General features: G+C 40.5%; 2 protein-coding genes across 3 annotated transcripts; both read left to right on the plus strand.

Annotated features, from left to right (window-relative positions):
* The first annotated feature begins 494 nt into the window (after positions 1-494).
* Positions 495-4,999, plus strand: tardbpl (TAR DNA binding protein, like). 2 transcript variants are annotated; one of them, XR_004557056.1, is made up of 7 exons: positions 495-1,224; positions 1,638-1,801; positions 1,931-2,071; positions 2,334-2,504; positions 2,597-2,681; positions 3,490-3,636; positions 4,390-4,999. XR_004557056.1 is itself a non-coding variant. In XM_034144916.1 (5 exons), exons 1-5 carry the CDS (start codon positions 984-986, stop codon positions 3,068-3,070), a joined length of 1,191 nt encoding a protein of 396 aa, XP_034000807.1. In that variant the 5' UTR covers positions 495-983; the 3' UTR covers positions 3,071-4,322. The 2 variants fall into 2 exon arrangements, 1 of the variants encoding a protein (XP_034000807.1); XM_034144916.1 differs by lacking the exon at positions 4,390-4,999 and having other exon boundaries at positions 2,597-4,322.
* Positions 5,000-8,898: 3,899 nt separating this feature from the next.
* cunh1orf127 (chromosome unknown C1orf127 homolog) lies at positions 8,899-13,904 on the plus strand. The gene is made up of 9 exons (XM_034145129.1): positions 8,899-8,971; positions 9,058-9,182; positions 9,259-9,402; positions 9,508-9,546; positions 9,936-10,073; positions 10,176-10,260; positions 10,801-10,997; positions 11,097-11,214; positions 12,470-13,904. Exons 1-9 carry the CDS (start codon positions 8,899-8,901, stop codon positions 12,943-12,945), a joined length of 1,395 nt encoding a protein of 464 aa, XP_034001020.1. The 3' UTR covers positions 12,946-13,904.
* The last annotated feature ends 5,591 nt before the right edge of the window (positions 13,905-19,495 follow it).

The raw sequence follows: 19,495 nt of genomic DNA on the forward strand, positions 1-19,495 counted from the left end.
TCTAAGATGCTCTTAAGTCACAGTCTCATAATATTCACAAATGTCCAGTTCTTCATTGAAATATAATGGTAACAATGGCCAACATTTCCACTAATACTGTCACAATGTACTAAATAGCAACAAAAAATAGATTAAACATATTTACAACAGCTGGAAATCGGTCTCAAATGTATTAAATATTCGTCAGTGTTATTTCTCAGTGCGCACCTTTTGTTTGGGCTCTTTGGGTGAATTGAAATGGTAATACTTCAATGGGGAAACCACGACCTTTTAGCTTTGCCCATTGCAAGAAAGAAACACGGAAAATACAAGAAGGTTGACCATATTACACTTCAATATATTTAAAAAAAGAAGAAGAACGATAACCCGATGACCCGAAGTCAAACTAATACTTAATGTTTTTAATTAAAAAAATGTTGACATCCCTACGAAAACCAACAATGTACCCGCCCAACTGAATGATCTCATGGCTACAAAGTGCGCAGCCATTTTGTTAGCTAGCTTGAGGTTACAGAGGGTAGCCGTATTACTGCTGCAAATATTCTCCGTGGCCTTTACGATTTATATACCTAAATCTCACCGAATACATTATTGTGTCGGTGTTGTTATTTGTGTACAATTTCCGGCCACAAGCTCATTGACAAAGAGGACGACTCGTGTCTCTGATGACGGTAAACAGAGCGCGAAACTGAATTGTCATTCATTTTTTAAGCCAGCTTTTTAGCTAGCAAGCTAACTTGTTTACGCGTGCTGCAAGTGGAGAAGAACATAACGTGGTTTTCATGGCCGCGGGATATTGAATGTTAGAAAGCTGTTGAGTGAGTGTTAGCGTTTCACACGGTTTGTCTCCGTCCGTCTGTCGTGTGCATTTTTGGTGCGTCACATTAACAAACTCGACGCTACAAACTCGTGTGCATCGTCCCTGTGTTTAGCTTTAGCTCAGTTAGCTGCCTTCACTAGCAGCGACCAGCCAATACGTGACCATGTCCGAATTGTACATTCGCGTGGCCGAGGATGAAAGCGAAGAGCCCATGGAGATCCCCTCAGAGGACGATGGGACCATATTACTGTCCTCGGTAGCAGCACAGTTTCCAGGGGCGTGCGGGCTGCGGTACAGGAACCCGGAGTCCCAGTGCATGAGAGGGGTCCGGCTCGTGGAGGGGGTCCTGCATGCACCTGAGAACGACTGGGGAAACCTGGTGTATGTTGTCAATTACCCCAAAGGTGAGATGATGGTGTTAATGGCTTGGCCTTTCACAATAATATTATGTCTTACCAAAGTTACTTACTATATTGAACATATTTTATTTAGCAATACTTGCTTTTATTTAATTATGTACACCAACGTACTTGGCAATTAACTTTGTTATGATTCCAACATGGTATGACCACAAATATGTTGCCAACCCTGTCCATAACGACTCAAATGCTGCTATTTTTAATGCTCAGCAAGCTACAACACAAATTAAATCCTACCTACATGCAGGTAGAATTTTAAATGGGGTTGGTATAAATATTGCAAACACCTTTTTAATATAAACCTCTGGTGCATCTTTGGTTTGAATTGTATATTAGTTTTACATGTGATTGGCTCTTTTTGTTTTTCCTTGTGTAACTCATCTATTTATTCTCCACAGATAACAAAAGGAAGATGGAAGAAATAGATGCTGCCTCGGCTGTAAAAGTAAAAAGGGGCTTTCAGAAGACGTCAGATCTCATTGTCCTCGGGCTGCCGTGGAAAACATCAGAACAAGACCTGAAAGATTATTTCACTACCTTTGGCGAGGTCATCATGGTGCAGGTACAGACAACACGCCTCACTCTGAATATCTTTGCCGTCATTTCTTTGTCAGGCTAAGAGTGTAATAATTATATCTGGTTTTGTAAAAATTGGTATTTAAAGCTTGTATGTCTTCTGTATTTGCTCCAGGTCAAAAGAGATTTGAAGACTGGCAACTCAAAAGGATTTGGGTTTGTCCGGTTCACTGAGTATGAGACACAAACCAAAGTGGTCGCTCAGAGGCACATGATTGATGGACGATGGTGTGACTGCAAACTTCCCAACTCTAAGGTATTTTGGTCACCATTTTTAGCACATTGTATTGTTAAGAATCTCATTGTACAAATAAGTAAGATTTTCTTTGGATCATGGGTCAGTTGATTAGTTATTGGTAGTCAGTATCTGGATTTTTGTTGTTGGACATTTCTATTTAGCCATGCACATGAATATTGAGTTATTTTCCCTATTCATAATGTTGGTTAGAATCCGACCTGAAAAAACACAACAATCATGTAGATGGCCGAACTTCCCACTGTGCCTCTTTTCCTCTCAGGCGGGTCCCGATGAGCCCATGAGGAGCCGAAAAATCTTTGTCGGCCGCTGTACAGAGGACATGACCACCGATGAGCTGAGGCAGTACTTCATGCAGTATGGTGAAGTCACTGATGTCTTCATTCCAAAACCTTTTCGGGCATTTTCCTTTGTTACGTTTGCCGATGACCAGGTAAGATTCACTATAAAGTGTTATAAGTTGCAATATAAATTAAGGGTATAATAGTGACTGTAGTGATAATCTTCTCCTAACACTTTTCTCAGGTTGCCCAAGCCCTGTGTGGAGAGGACTTGATCATCAAGGGCATCAGCGTGCACATCTCCAACGCTGAGCCCAAACACAATAATAGTAGGCAAATGATGGATCGAGGGCGGTTTGGGGCTGGTGGGTTCAGTCAGGGCTATGGCAATAACCGTGGAGGGCTAGGCAGCGGTAGTGGGGGGGTTAACTTTGGGGCTCTCGGCCTTAACCCGGCAATGGTGGCGGCTGCCCAGGCAGCGCTGCAGAGCAGTTGGGGGATGATGGGCATGCTGGCTAACCAGCAGGGTCTGACCACGGCGGCAGGCACAGCCACTACGGCCCGAGACCCCACCTATAGCTCCTCCAGCACCAGTTACAGCAGCCCCAGCTCAGCCAGCCTCGGCTGGGCGGCAGGCACCAACACCCCCTCCAACAGTGGCTTCAGCTCCGGCTTTGGCACCTCTATGGAGTCTAAGTCTTCTAGTTGGGGAGTGTAGATAGCTTGAAGCTTTTCAGTTGCTATTAGGCTAATCTGGTAAGTATACCTACAGCTGGGGACTGCTTATATCTTATGTTCCTATTACTAAAATATACTGCCTTTTATTTTGTTAAAGAGAAAGTTTATACTTGCGTGTGACTGATAATGTAGTCATGCATTGAATGGGTGAAAAGTTTAGTTTGTTAGTGGAAACTGCCACACTCCATTTTTTTTTCTTTTTTTTTTAGAAAATGTTAAAGAGAGATGACTGTGCATGCGAGATAAATATTTATAAACATGCACGAGTATCTCGAGAGCCCCTCATCCCCTTTGTAAAACGGGCTTATTATAATTGTATATCTGTATGCAGTTGATTGCTTATTTTGTTTGTTTTTGTTGTGGTCTTTGGAAACGCCTTCATGAAAATCTCTTCTGCAGTTCACCAACTTTTCCCCAATTTCCCGGGAGGAAGCGCCTCATTGGCAGCAATGTTCGACCGGTCTCAGTATCAATTCCCCTCTTCCCATGTGTAAATGCTTTGCCATCAAAGAACACAGCTTCACTCTGCATATACTGTGTTAGACGGTGGGTGTTGTCTTTTTTCCTCTCACCTTTTTATGGATATAGAAATCTTGTCTGCTCTTTTCACTTCTCAAGCTCAATGAGTGGGATTGATGTTGGACCGAGTGAGTGAGCGAACGGGAGAGCAAAATGAAAGAAGTGTGAGAAGGACTGTTTGTGCATTTTTTTTTTTTTTTTTTAAAAGAAACAAATGCCTGCGAGAGTTGAGAAGAACCAGTGGCTTTGTGCGAGTGTGAGAGGAAGAAGCAAGTACGAGTGTGCCCCTAATGACATCACAAGGACATTTATCGCGTCTTGAGATCCCTTATGGTCTCTGCTTTCTCTCATTGTTTTCTATCAACCTTATTAATTCTTTAAAAAACAGTGAAATGTCAAGTGCTATGAGTATATGTACGTTTTTTGTAGCTTTCTCTTGCTGTCTGATTTGATGTGAATGCTGTGTCTGGTTGTGTGCTTTATTTTTCTCCTTGTTACCACCCTTTCTGTGTGAAAATGTGACTTTGTGTTCGTGAAGTCTGTGTGGGGAAAACACTGAAAGTGTGTTGAAGTTTGAGGTTGATATGGAGAATGTTTGTCTGACAAGTTCCCATTGAAAGTTTGGGTTTGAAGTGGTTACGAATGCATTTTCTATGTTTTGTGAATCAAAGGGAAGTCTGAAATAAAACTGAATTTGACTAGGTATAATACAATCTTGACAGTGGCTTATTTTTGACGTAACATTAATTGAACTGCCAACACTTTAATTCACATGTATAGGGACCTCGGACACGGACAGCCCAGGTTTTCGTCTGAATCCGGGTTGGAGTCAGTTATGGAGAAGCTGAAGACATTGTTGGGGCACCGGCACAAACCAACAATGGAATTGCTGCACGACTGCCTTAATCCTGAAAAGGATCTTCTTCACCTCACTAGCAAGAAAACCTTGGACCATCACATAACCAAATTTAGAGCGGACCATCCTCAATTGGGCTGAGGTATTTGTTTATACCTACAAGGGTCACAAAAAGGACCAAAGTCACACCTGCAATTGGTAGTGGTCAGTTATTTTTCCAAATATGTGCAACACAAAGTCTGCCTTTTTAACCTACAACATGCATCTGTCAGTAAATGCTTTTCTTCTTTGTCCTCGTTACAGTCTAATAATTTAAGTATTACGTGGTAGGTTTATTTTCAATGTGATCGAAAATAATTTCAATAAGGCAGGATGTGTTGTTTTGTCTGTTCTGATTGTAAAGTGGTTGGAATGTTTAAGCTAAGATTTTCAAAGGGACTTAAAGAACTGATTGAACGTGCCAGCAGGAATTCACACTTTCTGTATTGAAATATTTTAGTATTGCGGTGTAAAATAAAGGTTTTGAGTTTTTAATTGCCTGTCGTCTTTCATATAGATTTATATAAGTATTTTATTCACCTGGCTCCACCTCTAGCTCCCTATCTTAAGGTGTTTCATGCCTTCAATACAATGCTTTTTTTCAGATATTGTATAGAAGGCATGGTTTGGTCCATTGGCTAAACTATGCCTAAATGAGTCCATGTTTGTAGTTATGCTGCTGGCTGTTGGCACGTGTAACGGTCTGCCTGTTGGTGCGGATGTGCTAATTTATAAAAGGTTTTGGGACAAGAATCTCGAATGACCTTATTTATCATGCAATATTTCCCCATTAACCTTTGGGCTGTGAACAGTTGGGAGGGTTGTGTTTTTCTATGCTTGTGGGGTAGTAAAAGTCCCTCTGGGATGCACAGCCGTGCTGAAGAGGCGTGTGGTTTGATGCAAACCTGAAATACATTCCTGCTGGATTTAAATAATTGACTGTATGTCAGTTTAAAATAAAAAAGATCAGATCATAAAACCTGTAGATAATTTTTCTATTACTCTAAATTAAATATAAAATCAGAATGTAAAGTTGTCGAAAAACATTTTTGTGTGTGAAGAAAGTGAGAAATTATAAAGTTCTGATTGGATTCATTCATTTAAAATACACATAATTTGTACAGATATCAATATGTTTTCATACAAAGGCTTTTTTTGCATTACATTTACTAGCAACAGACATCCCTTCATACCTTTAAAAAAAAAAGAACCTCGCTGCTGTGTGAACTCGGTGTGAATTGATTTGCTTTTTCATATTGATAGTAGGTTGAGTGGATCTTCCAAAACAGGGTCTTGCAGGTCTGTCCCGGAGGCGATGTGGTGTCTGAAGGTCCTCCAGCTTCTCTCTGAGGTATCTCTCCCCTGGGTCCATGCACTGTCCTTTAATCATTCCTGCTTCTGCTTCCTCTGCTCCTTCTGCAGTTCCTTCAGAGACAAACTAAGGTTCAACTCATTTGTTTTCAATCTTTCAAATGTCCAAGTGAGGATGCTGTTAATACCTAAAGAAAGAGAGGCCTGAGAATGCTTACAAGCCACCAACACAACTCAAATTGTATATATTATAGGGAATGATAATGATCAATGTTTCATTGATTGGTAACATAAATATGATCTCTGACAGGACTTAATATAAAGACCAGCTGGATATATCTCTCACTCTCTTGTGATGGCTGCTTTGTTCAATCTGCTGAAGATCAGACTTTGATACCTGATTTATTCATTTACTGCACAAGAGGTACAATAAGCCCAATAAAAAGACCACCAACAATGAATTGATGCTACTAACAAGTAATGTCTGTGTTAAAGCCGGATACAGTACCATAGACCTCCCTTGTTGTCAAGAAGCTTTTAGGAACACAGTGTTTCTGCACTGCAGTTTATTTCAGATTAAATACACCATCCAGCTGCCAGATATACTCACCTATGCAGCTATTACCAGAATTAATAAATGACCATCTACCACTTTTTGAGTTTACTAAAATGTATAATCTACCTATTTCTATGTCTATATCTCTAGTAGGCAACAATGGGCTTGGGCAGTATTGTTTATTTTAGAGTTAGGTAAGTCTGGGGTACCCTGTACATTTCTCATCACGTAGGTAACTAATGTTAGACACACTAAGTGGTTAGCGGATTATTGCCACCCCTGTATTTTGCTTTGTCCAGTTCTGAGTAGCTTAGTTAGTGAAGGTTTTTGTTTGAGTTTTGGTTTCAGAGGATAGATGTAGAGATAGGCCTGGTTTTGTTATACTTATTTCTTTTGTTTGGCACAATCTCCTTTGTCTCCTCCTCCTCCTCCTCACTTAAAGAGAATCTATGGTTAGCATTCTTTGTTGCACAAAGAATAAACCTTTTTGTTAACCTTTACGCTGACTCCCTCATTTTATTAGTTGTGTGTTATTGTCTCCAGGTCCCCTAGACCTTAGTGGGGACGTAACAGTCTTTACGTGCCTTAAGAAAATTAAAAGTGTAATGAGAATCTAAGATATACAGCAGTGCAAGTCAAAATATAGGGCTAAAATATAAACATAAATAAAAAAATATTTAATAACAAACACAATATTGTACCCACTTGCATTAAAGGGTGGTTGTTGACATCCACTCTCTGTTTATTGGTGTATCAGAAATCCAGGAAGTAGAGGATGTTTGATCTTGATGAAACCCATCAGCATGTGTTGTGCGCTCTTCCTCCGCCCGCTCCATTATGCATCATCAGACTGACTGGTGTCCCCTTGCTGCTGCTTTGTCCACAGATGACTCAGCGCCTCCTCCTCCGCCTGCACCGGGCTCTAATGGCCTCTCCTGCTCTAGTGCTACCTCCGCCTGGCATCCGGCCTCATAAAGAGCACAAGGCCATTAATTGTAGAGAATGTTCTGTCCTTTGGTCTCATGAAGCATTAGAGGGAGAGGGAGAGCAGCACAGACATTTAGTTTTCATTAACCAATGGGAGTATTCCTAACAATCAGAGTAGCAGTCATATGTAGAGGGCTCCCACTGCCTGGTTCTGGTGTGTGAAGTGTCTGGATGTAGTAAAGTGTATGAATGACAGTGTTTATATTGTTTGTTCTGCTGTGTTCCCCTTCAGGATCAAAGCTCTGACATGAGGAGTCGAACAAGGAGGTCTTTGAAGCGTCCCAGGACGGTTGAATAAAAGCCATCGCAGCACAGGTGCACTGAGGTGAGGCTTTGTTAACTGTGACAGCAGGTGTAAGAGCATCTGTGACGCACTGCTGTCAGGTGCAATGTCCCTCACTGCTCTGGGGGGCTTGTGGGGGTTGGGAAAGAAGTCTGTTTGTTTTAGCAGTTTGAGTTTTGTTTGGTTAGTTTATTTTTGTTTTATAAGTGATAAACGTATAAAGTAAAGTGAAACCAGCTAAACTAAACTGACATAAAAAGGTGTACACCTACCCTTTATACATGAATTATACTGTATCTATGATGTCTTTGAGTGTACAGCTAAAATGTACGAAGAGTGACACCCAAGAAATGTATTTCATTTTTGTTTTCTTAATACAGATTAAATAGCATACCACCATACATGATGTAAAAATGTTATTCCCTGTTTTGAAGTTTGATCTTTCTTTATTTGCCATACGTTTACAATTTCTGAGAGTTTTACAGGATATAAATGTGCTGAGTTATGATTAATATTTAGATAGACTTAACGTAATGTTTTTTCGAAATGTATTATAATAAGGTGAGAATCCAACACTCAACTGACCAGTGTGACAGCTACACACTTATTATGTGCAGCAAAACTTAAATCTTACATAACTCTATTTTAATATTTTAGTGGATACCCCACTAAGTTTCCGAAATGATGAACCATGGCAGGATACATTTAAAAAAAGATGTGCCTAAGAATATATAACAAATATTTGTATTTGATTGAATGGAGCCTTAAAACCTGTTTTTCACACATGCTGGAAACAATGATCATCCTTTGAGACTGTTTTTCTCACTTTAACATGTCAAAACAAACACACCTGGGATGTTTCCTCCTCCAAAGTGACATCTGCCCACTTACCTACAAATAGTCAGGGTCAAACTGCCCGTGTAAGCTCTCATCAGTGGAAGCAAAATGGATCAGATAAGATTTGGGGTCTCATTTAAAACTTTGTGAGTATCAAAATTGAAAATACTTAAAGGACGCATCATTTTCAGATTTGAACTTAATAATACCTTCTTGTTTTATCCAGTGTTTTTCATTGTTTGATCCTGAGGAGTGCGCTTTCCATTCAGAAAAGAGAATGGATTGATACCCCAACAGCAAGATTAACAGGTACAAATATTTTTCTGTGATAAAAAACAATTGGTTATGGTACTTCTTTCAAGTATTACCTCAGAAATGTTTTGCGTTTCAGAAGGAGATGTGTCATGTTTTTCTGATTACATGGAGATGTGGATTCACAATGCGAGGATTGAAGGGCTGGGGCTCTGGCTGTCTGGGGCCTTAAAGATCCAAGGTAGTTCTTTCTGACACAACAAGGGACAAAATATTGACATGGATATGAGATAAAATGCCTCAAAATCTCCTTTATCTTTCTGCAAGTCAACCTGGCTTCTCTGGATCAACTCAACCTGCAGCTGTCTTCCTGTGGACTCTCACTGCACAAAGACCCTGACAACAACTTTATTTTTAGAGTCAGCTACACTGGATGTTTGGTCCAGCAACAGGTAGGTCACTCTTTTAAGAAATATGTAATTCATATAAACAAAGCAGATAATTATCTGGTTGCTATGTATCTTTCAGCATGGCCATCATGTCCTGACACTGAATTTGGTGAAGAGGATAAACAGATTTGGAGGCAGACCTCACAGTGTGATGATGAAGTGTCCGCTGGTTTCTGTGCTGCCCAGCAGAGAGAAGATCCAGTGTGACCCGGAGTACATCCAGGTAACTGCCGACTGCAGTATTCATAACGTTTCACTGTTTTCATTGGACATTTCTACATCAAGTGTTTTGCTTTGTTATTCTGATACGATTTGTATTTGCCTGTAGGTGACCAGACAAGTTGCCTATGACAACTGGGACAATGAGGTAGACATTGAAATAAATCACTCAATGCTTTGATGAAATCACCCTTCAAAATATGATTGCATGACAAATGTGAACAAATAGCCTGCAGTGGAAGAAGGTATTAGGTAGCTCGGTATCTCAATAATCTAAACCTGCAAAGTAAGTGAAGCTGTCAAATGAACATAGTGAAGTATAAGACTCAATATTTTCCCTTAAGATGTTGCAGTAGAACTATAAACGAGCATACAATTAGTAAAGTAGCCTATTCAAGTAGGCTATTGTACTTGTGTTCATGTACTTAGCCTTCTATCAACCACTTGAAATACCTTTGAGAAGGTGTTTGGAAAATAAAAAGAGAACAGAGGAGTTTTGTCTCACCGTGGTTTTGTGTTTAATGTTTGCTGGTGCAGCTGCAGTGGTCTCTTTCTCTGAGCGATCAGCTGATCGTGGCTCTGGAGGACGCCAGCCTGATCCAGATGAACATCGACAGGAGAGGCTCAGACATCACAGTCCAGGGCAGGAGGGGGGAGGTTCTGAGCCCTGTCACAGTAGGTTTATCTTACAGCATCCTGCCACCTAGTGGCCTCTGGCAACATTACAACTGAGGTTCAGCTCATCACTGTGTTTTGGTCTGTCTGTGGTTCACACAGGTGATGGAAGATGAGGGGGACTTCTTGGCCTTGAAGCTGGTCAGTGGTCAGTACGCCTACAGTATGGAAGCTACATGCCCAAAAGGTCAGTACTGGAAGTTATTTTATTTTGTCTTCCCCTAAACTTTAGGGTGTTTACCCCAGTCAGTACTCTGTAGGTACTCAGATCCTGCATGAGGAAAAATCCTGCATTCAGACACCTACTTAAGTCAAAATATATATTTGGAAAGATATGGATGTATTTACAGGGTAATGAATATATGTGTATATATACATTCTATTTGACTCTTGCAGCCGGTCAAGGTGGAGCTAAACTTTTTAACTTCTTTATATTAAGTTTGCTATTGTTTTTTTTGTAGTATGTTTCCCCAAAGAAAGAGGGTTATTAGATAATCAACGAGGATTGGAAAGGAGAACAAACTAAGTTCTAATAAACACATTTGGATTTAGTTTTTGAAATTTAAATATGTTGTGGTCACAAGCCGGAAATCAATTATTTGAAAGCGCTCTAGTAACTACATCTGTTGTAAATATAGTTTTAAATATTGTAAAAATATAAATAAAAGAGCCTCAAAAGTGTGCTTGATTAAATGTAATTCCAGCAACTCATTGTATCCCCTTTCAGTGAACACATCCACCGCAGAGGAGACTGTGCTGCACATTTTCAAACGGCGTATGGGTCTAACCAAGCGAGGCAGCCGGGACAACGAAGCTCTGACTGTCAGTGACGTGTGGGTGAACCAGACGGATAACTTCACCTTGCACGAGACGAGTGCATTTGTGACACTGATTATTCCTACAGCCCAAATACTCCAGACCAAGGTTGGTGCTCATGGTGGTTCATTTTCTGTTTCTGACATTTCTTAAAATCTAAGTTCTATGTGTAATTTAAGGACTCATTATGGTGTGTTTGTTTTACAGACCTGTGCAGACAGCAAGCGCCTCCTGCAGCCGTTCTACCGGGTGGATGTTGTGCTCACCTTCAAAGAGACACATCACAAAATGCAGTGGAGCATGGAGAACACCCTGCCATGCACAGGTGAGTGTGCTGCTGATGAACACAGTAAAACTAAAGTGGTGATTAATTATGGGATGATATTTTGACCACTAGCCATTGAAAGGCTTTTACTGTGGAGTCACACCAGGCACTTACTTTTGTTTGTTGCTCAGTCAATTAATCATTGAACTTTATGTAGCACCTTTCAAACAATTCAAAGTGAGAACAGAGGTGATTGATGGAAAACAAACACAACAGAGAGAAATAAAACTTTAAAATAAAATAATACAATCCCATATTTTTGAACACCTAAAACGTTTAGAAAATGTAGATGCAGATAATCTTCATGGTGAAAAGATGTTCATCTATTTTCATCTGTTGATTTAGCATGTGTTTCCTTTGCATACAAACAAGTGTCCAGATCATAAAATCAATCAGATAATTAAGACATTTTTAAAAGACATCTTAAAAATATTCTGATTTCATTATTTATTTGAGTCTGAGTTGGTCTACATTAAAATGTTGCCACATTGTTCCTAAAAGTACAACTACACACTCCCTTTGTCAAAACATATTTATGAATAGTTATATTCTTTTATAATTCTTTTGAAAAGTTGAACTTACTGGGCACAATATTTCTTACATTCATTTACTGAAGGCTTGCAAGTTCAGCATCATGCTTGTGTGAGTTACATACTGGGTCATGATTGCCTTTTTCTGTGATGTGCGTATATGTCCACGTGTTACAATCAGATTTCCGATGAACACAGACATTTCCCCCCTTCAGCATATACATGTAAAAACAGCCTTCAAGTGTCAAACTCTGCACATACTTCTTCGTGAAGTTCAAACATCCAAGAAAAGTTAGAATAAACAAAACCAATTTCTGAGTGGAGAAGGACTTTAACTAGCAAATCAAGTTGGTGGAACGTTAAAAATACAGCGATGCTTTAGTTTAGCATGCTGAAAGAGACCACTCTTTATTTTTCTTAAATCTTAATCTGTACATATATGGCAGCCATTCCATTCCAGTGTCTGTTGAATTCAAACACAGAGAAATGTTGCCAGTAGTTTATAGAATAATAAAAAAAAGATTTTACTAAAACACATACCTATAAATAATAAAACCACAGAAACTGATAATGCTGCAGTGGTCTTTTAATTTTTTCCAGAGCTGTAAGTTACTAATGTTACTCCTTCAGCTGAAATCCAAATATTAGAAATATAGACTCATAAATATCATTTTTGAATGTTAATGAATTTACTGTAACTAAATTATGCAATTATACGTCCACAGCCAGGCCAGCTGCATCACACAGGACCCCCCCTCCTCCTGGTCCCAACACCACAGCCCGCTCCACTCTGAACTTTAAACCCCAGAGTTCAGCTACAGAACAGACGCTGTTGGACCGCTTAAACGTGAGAGCTCCATACAAAGAAACAACATCAACGTTTTCCACAACTATTTCACCTCGCACACAGACTGAGGACAGCAGCTCTCATTCCCACACTGATGATCTGTCAAAGAGTCAAAGTGGAAATGTGTCTTCTTGGTTTGACGGAGACACCAATTCAACTGAAATAAGCTTTTTTGATTTTCTAAATGTGACCATACGTACTTCAGGAGATTCAGATTTCCTTCAGTCATCAGCTGAACCATCAGAAACATCTGTCCTCCAAACAGCTGCACCTGAACCAGGATACCAACAATTCAACACAACACGAGGGAATAAAGAAAAGCAGAGAAGACTGAAGTGGATCTGGGAAGACTAGAAAACGGACAGAAACAGCACTATCCATTTGACCTAATCTCTATAATCTAAAGAAATCAACCTTTTCCAATATCCCATGATACAACCTGCATTTAATTTTAGGTGTAAGCTTGGCAAACAACATTTGAATCACCAAAGTAAAAGACTGATGTATTTAAATTCAAACACAATGTTTCCATTACTTAAAACTCCATATGTTTTTTTACATTTAATTTCGTTGGTCTTGTTTTTACAAGTGCCAACACACTACAGTTACAGTTTCATCGCAGTGACAACTTTTGCTTTTATGCATTTTGACTCTCATTGTCATTGGTGCTTTGTGTCTGTTTGCAGTCTTGAAAGGTGACGCTGTGGTCAGTCAGCGCTGTGAAGGTTGATTATACAAACAGAAATACATCCAGGCCCCTGCCAGCCGCTGCCTGAGGGGGGATATTATCCAGACGCAGACAAGGCAGGCGTTAAATAAACATGTCTCTACCCGAGCAGCACAACAGGCTGACGTAGAGAAGACCCTGCAGCCTGCCACCATCCAGAGAAGAGGCTCGTAATAAAGACTTTATATTTAACAGACACTTTAAACTGATTTTCAGAGACTTTATGTATCGACACATTACAAAATGGACACCTTTTAATTTTGTTTTTCTCTTCTGATAAAAATTAATTAATACATTTTCTGACCAAAATCAGCTGTGATGTTGCTAAATGTGTCTTTGCTGCAGTACACTGAACCAACAGGAGAGGGCACTGTTGCATGTGTTTTCAGAAAACCTCGCAAGGCCAGCAGCCTGCCTGAAGAGGCTCATTTTAACATTAACACATTTTACTTCAATTTATTTTCATTTTTTTAGTTACTATATGTCTTAATTGACAGATGAGCTGTATGTAAGTCATGACCACTGAAAATAGCAACATCTAGATGAAAGAAGATTTTATATTATTTTGAAGTCATCTTTGCCAATGTAGTTAAATAATTGCTTTAAATATATACCTTAAATGTATTTCTTGCCATCAATTATTATTTGGAGTGAAATGACTGAAGATGTTTCTCCTTTGTTCCCAGCCTTCTTTTCCACCTGTGTTATTGTGACCTCCTGGTATGCACCAAAGGGTCTGTAAATGATAACAGTGCAGTGTTACGCAGTTACATGCATCATATACAATGGGCTGTGGGGCAGAAAATCTAAACTTCCTTGTGCCTTTGGTCCCCATCTGCTCAGTGAACTTATGAGCAGGAAATGGAATGAGTGGTGCAAAAAGCACACCAACATCCCTGCTTCTTTCATGTGGCCTCTCTCGGTCATTACCCTATCTGTACCGACTGTTAACTGTCTTTACAAAGTTAAAAATCCCTTTCATGTTTCACTGTTTCTTTTTTGTTTTAATTTCAGTCAGAGCATATGGTTTGCACATCTGGGAGATGCTAAGCATGGTGGCACCCAACCTCCACACACACTGCTCCTGTGAAGTGATCCATATATGGTCTTCATTGTTATTGCTCATAATCACTCATCATTATTATAAACAAGCCCAGTCTTGATTGGCCGCTTTGAGTTTGCCGTGTAAAGATGCTCAATAATGTGAGCTTTCAGAATTTCAAAGGACCTTGGTGAAAGTGAAAAGTTTTGCTGTTTATTCACAGATCTGAAACACATCTGAGGCATCGTTCTGCACTCTGCCCTGCAGCTGATTAATCCCAGTGTCTTTGTGACCGGTTGTGCATGGGTCATCATTTTTTTTAAACAAGGACTTTAACAGTAAGTCCTCGCGTGGCCTATGTGCTTATCCTGATTAGATCTTTGTGATCTAATCCGAACAAACCTGCCTGAAGCTGCACAAATGAAATATTTCTGGGTAAAGTTCCCAGACCTCCCAGAGTGACCCAATAACAAGACTGGGCAACAAACTGTGAAGCTTGTATCATGTGACCACAAACAAGCAATCAGATCAGATCAGGAAATTTGATAAGTGCATCTCATCCCAGCTCATTTGAGAATAACCACATTTGATCCTTCATAATAGAAAGAGAGTGTCATTAACTGACTGGTAATTTAATGACACCAAAATGAAGTTAAAATTACTATTGTGGACAACTTTGGGTCATTAAATGCCACTTCAGCCTCCTCCTCGCTGCAGCGTTAGTTCTGGCGAGGCAGACGGGATGCCATGCCACTGGAGAGTCGTGGGGAGGATGAGGGGGAGGAAGGCTATGTGTGGCTTTGAGTGGTTTGCTGGGCCTCTTCATCTCGCTCGCCGGGTAATTACAGAATCATGGGTCAACCACGCATGTAACCACGGTTACGTTGCACAGTAGCAGATGTGCTCATGACATTATCCAGCACCAGAGCAAAAGGTAAATAAAAACAGATGCAGCTGGTTGCTACGGACCTTCGCCAAACTTGCGTACACCCCTAATTGTTCCCATGTGGGCCTGCTGAGCGGGCGTAGTAAAGGGGGCGGGTGGGCCCTGTTTAAGATATGCCAGCGTTCCTCAAGGGGAGACATTTATGAATGGGACAACGAGCCTTTGATGGTGGTTGTGGTGGTGTGTGTTTAATTGTGTGTTTATGTGTGTGTCTGGCATTCTATAGAGGGGCAATATCGTTAGTAGAAGTACAATTTCCCTCATTCTCTCGGCTTTTCTACAAGCATACCCAACGGACATGAAGGCCTACTGGTCCGATGCTTCCTTTGTCACACCGGGCCTGGATGTGTGTGTCAGTGTGTGCGTGACACTGCACAATGTCAGGGAGGTCCTGGCTGGACCTGAGCCAAGCCTGCTGCAGGCCAGATGAAATATAGAGGAAGAGGCTCGATTTCAGTGATATCCTGTCTTTGCTCGGCATCTGATTAGTGAACGCAGCCTGCAAGATCTGAGTATGTGTGTGTGTGTGTGTGTGTGTGTGGGTGTGTGTGGGTGTGCAGCTTTACAGGTGTATTTCTTGTTTCTGTGCAGTAATGACACACAGTTTACAGTAAAAGGAGGCCTCAGGTTGGACTTGAAATTCCTGATTTTAGGGCCCTGTTTTGATAAGTCGGTAAACAATTGTTTGACGTTTCCCACATTTTTTGTGTTGCTTCCGTTGATCTGTATGTGGTCTACCCTCTTCTTCACTACACACACACACACACCCTTACAAGTCTTACACTATGAAGCTCACTGCCAACAGTGCGTGCCTCCTCTCTCTCTCTCATTAACCGCAACTGTCAGATCCTCCAGATGAGGAGCAATTAAACCAGATAATAAACACTCGCCATCAATTCCTGTTTGTTGATGTTGTTGTTGTTGTTGTTGATGTCGACGAGCTCGGGGCTCCTCTCCTGCCACCTTAGTGCTAACTAGTACTTGAGTAACACACGAGAGCAGCAAAGGGGAGAGTCCTTCACAACAGTAGAAAGGCCTCTACCTGCCGCATGTATGGCAACGCCGGGCTGATAATAAAAAAGGAACAGTGAATGTTAACAATTAGATCCTAATCAGACACAGCTCACAGAGGCTGCTCTTTTATCCCCAGGCTTCACAGAAAAGGCAAACAAAGCGCTGCAAACTGTCAAGATAAAACACTACTTGGGATTGGCCGTGTCTTAGGGCTTCTTAAAGGGCAGTAATCTTGCCGTGTGCTGCTTCCTGAGACGACGTGCTGTAAAGACTCCTGTGTTTGCTCTTGTATTGGAATGATAAGGCCTCCTCCTCATCACGCCTCGCTCCTGACGATGCTCGTCTCCCCTGGCGATGAGTCGGTGGGGCCGTGTTGAGGAGGGGACAGAGAAGGGGCCAGCAATGGAGGTTTTTTTTTTCACTGTATGTGTTTGGGAGATGATAGAAAGTTGGAAAAAAGTTCAAGTTAAACCTGAATCTTTTCTGTTAATTTGAGTCTTGAATAAAGGAGTTTGTATATACAGTAAAGGAGCTTTTAATACAGCAATGAACTGCTAACCATAGCTCATGCAGCAAAACACTACATGTCTTCTTTTTTTCTCCCTTGTCAAAACATGGGGCCTACATTACCCATAATGCAGCTTTATTACCAGCATCGATTCAGTGTTATGCTAGTAGCACCTGATGTAGCCTCGAGCTGCTAGCTTCAAGCAGAGAGCCAGCAGGGATCTGGTAAGATCTATATTTTCTAACTCCACTCCAGATTGTTTTCCATTTCAAACTGTCCACAGCTCACACTGAAACTTACTGAAGTGAGTTTAAAAACACATTGGTCCAATTTCTCTCTACTTCCCCTAATATCACAAATTACTCTACTTCCCAAAATATACACATGTTTGCACATGCAGTTGTACTTCCCAACAACTTTAATCAGACTTGTGTGAATTCCCCTTAATTCATACTTGTATAATATAAAACGTTGATGACCTGTATTTGTTCTAATGAAATGAACTGTAGTTGACCTCAGGAAAAAGGCATATGTGCACATATACACTCTTGATTGTTCAGCTTGTAGAAAAAAATGACGTGCCTGGGATGGTTTTCCACTTAAATTTGAAGGCCGGACAAAGCATTCTTAGGATTTTAAAGACAATGCCCTTTCTTTCGAAGGCTATAAAAACATGTATACAGCTGTACAAGGAGTTTCCTGATCCAGAGGCAAAATATGGTGTCAGATATTCCTATTACCAATCAGGATGGCGTGGCCTGGAAAGAAATCTACAAGATGAAACTGTGGCTTGTTTAAAAAAAAGCAGAAAAAAAGATCTGATTTCCCTTTCTCTGTGGAAAAATAGACATGGCCTGTTGTTTTGAAACTATATTTCCCTCAAAAACACTCTGAAAACTAAACAAAATTGACAGTGTTGGATTTATTGTCTTGTGCTCTTTTGTCTTTGGCTGCCGCTGTTTGTGCCTTTGCCATGGTAACGGCAAGGTTATTTATCTTTACAGCCCTTTTACAATAACGTCCCTTTCCTGACCAAACAACAGAGGAAATATCAGGTCAAGCCTCTTCCCCTTTCTAATGATCAGGTCAGTTCAGCCTCAGTATTTCAGACGTCTCATGCACATTCACACGTGTGCCCGCAGTGCCTGGCTACTGATGTGAAATGTACAGTTTGTGATTAACATTTCCGTCTTGTTAGTGTGTGAATGTTTTGTTTAGACCTTTTGTGTTCAAATGGTAAAGGAAATGGGAGGCGATGGTTTTCTATTTATGCTCGGCATGTTCGAAAGCTCAAAAAGTGACTTCAGGCAGAAACACTAGATGGAGACAGAGAAAACTGACTCCCAGGTTTCATTTCAGAAAGAGAATATACTGTTTGAAACATTAAATATGCTGTCTGTTTATTTTCATTTTCTCTTGAATTCTTATGTGTTTATTAAAACTTCTCTTGAAATTAGGAAATGCGATTAATTGTATTCGTTCTGAGAGCTGTATTCCTCCTCTTCAAAGGGTAAATCTAATATTTTCCCAGATAAAATGTGCTCTGTGTGCAGTCATCTGCAAACATCTTGCATATCCTTGTGACTTGTGTATACTGCAGAATACTCTAGCTGTCGGGTGCTGTCCCCTGTCTTAACAGCAATTACTCCTTTTAAGGAGCTGTTCTCGTGAAAGTTGCCGAGAGTATACAGTATGCAGACTACTTTCCTCAATCCACATAAACAGCGCAGATAACAGAGGAAACTGACAATTCAGATGAGGAGGAATAGGCATAAAAGCATGAGGTGCGTAGAAAGTGCATGTCACAATTAAATTACTTAATGGGCGGAAGTACCACGATAGATCACATGAAATTTGCATCAAGAGTCACTGTGATAAAGACTTTGTAAAACTTACATTGAAATTCAATTAGAGTGTTGAATGCATAACCAAAGCCGTGAAAAATGAACTCATTGGGGGTCCCTTTTCATTACTGCCCTCAGGCAAAAGAGACCATTAATTTAATACATTCCATGTTTTTTCACATGAGCATTTTTAAGTTAGTGCACATTTCCGTCCTAATGTATCTAATACAAAGAGAGAGCCTGCCAAAGACTGCATTATACAAGCAGCAAAGAACCCCCCCTCCAGTTGTTACCTTGAGTAGTCAGACCACTTTCAATCAGTCAAGCTTGAAAAACGACCTCGCCCTAAAAAAACAAAACAACAAAAGAAGAAATTATGATATTGTTTTATTGATTCATAGTGCGGTGAATATTCCTGTACTGCAGGTGCCGCCCCTGGCACAGAGGGACGTACACAGCGCTGACTTTGACTGTTAACAGTTAAGCGGCACGTCTTAATTAAGATATCACTGTTTTATCTCAGAACAGTGGATCTGCACCCTTCAGTCAACCACAAAGCCAAAACAAAACAGGGACCCTTCAGATGTCCCACCCTTAAGAGGAGAGCTAATTAAAAGACTATTTCATTAACTGTTCCGGATTGGTAAATATAAGTTTACAAGGGGTCAATAGACTTCACAACGCATAATGATTTAGGATATAATTACTGTGTAAAGGGAGCTATGAAGACACCTTCAAAATAAAGCAGAGTTGTTTGTCGGTCCAGCAATGACCCGCCATGTCAGTCTTGGCTAACAGAGTTCGGAGGGCAGGTTGTGTTAGC

Source organism: Trematomus bernacchii, unplaced genomic scaffold (assembly GCF_902827165.1).
Source record: "Trematomus bernacchii unplaced genomic scaffold, fTreBer1.1, whole genome shotgun sequence".
NCBI lineage: Eukaryota > Metazoa > Chordata > Actinopteri > Perciformes > Nototheniidae > Trematomus > Trematomus bernacchii.

What these genes read in the sequence shown, in the direction of transcription:
- tardbpl (XM_034144916.1), top strand. Translation starts at nt 984, where the DNA reads ATGTCCGAATTGTACATTCGCGTGGCCGAGGATGAAAGCGAAGAGCCC. An exon ending in GCAAACTTCCCAACTCTAAG is followed by an intron (nt 2,072 to 2,333) that starts GTATTTTGGTCA and finishes TTTTCCTCTCAG; the next exon opens with GCGGGTCCCGATGAGCCCAT. An exon ending in TTACGTTTGCCGATGACCAG is followed by an intron (nt 2,505 to 2,596) that starts GTAAGATTCACT and finishes CACTTTTCTCAG; the next exon opens with GTTGCCCAAGCCCTGTGTGG.
- cunh1orf127 (XM_034145129.1), top strand. Translation starts at nt 8,899, where the DNA reads ATGGAGATGTGGATTCACAATGCGAGGATTGAAGGGCTGGGGCTCTGG. An exon ending in GTGACCCGGAGTACATCCAG is followed by an intron (nt 9,403 to 9,507) that starts GTAACTGCCGAC and finishes ATTTGCCTGTAG; the next exon opens with GTGACCAGACAAGTTGCCTA. An exon ending in ATGACAACTGGGACAATGAG is followed by an intron (nt 9,547 to 9,935) that starts GTAGACATTGAA and finishes TTGCTGGTGCAG; the next exon opens with CTGCAGTGGTCTCTTTCTCT.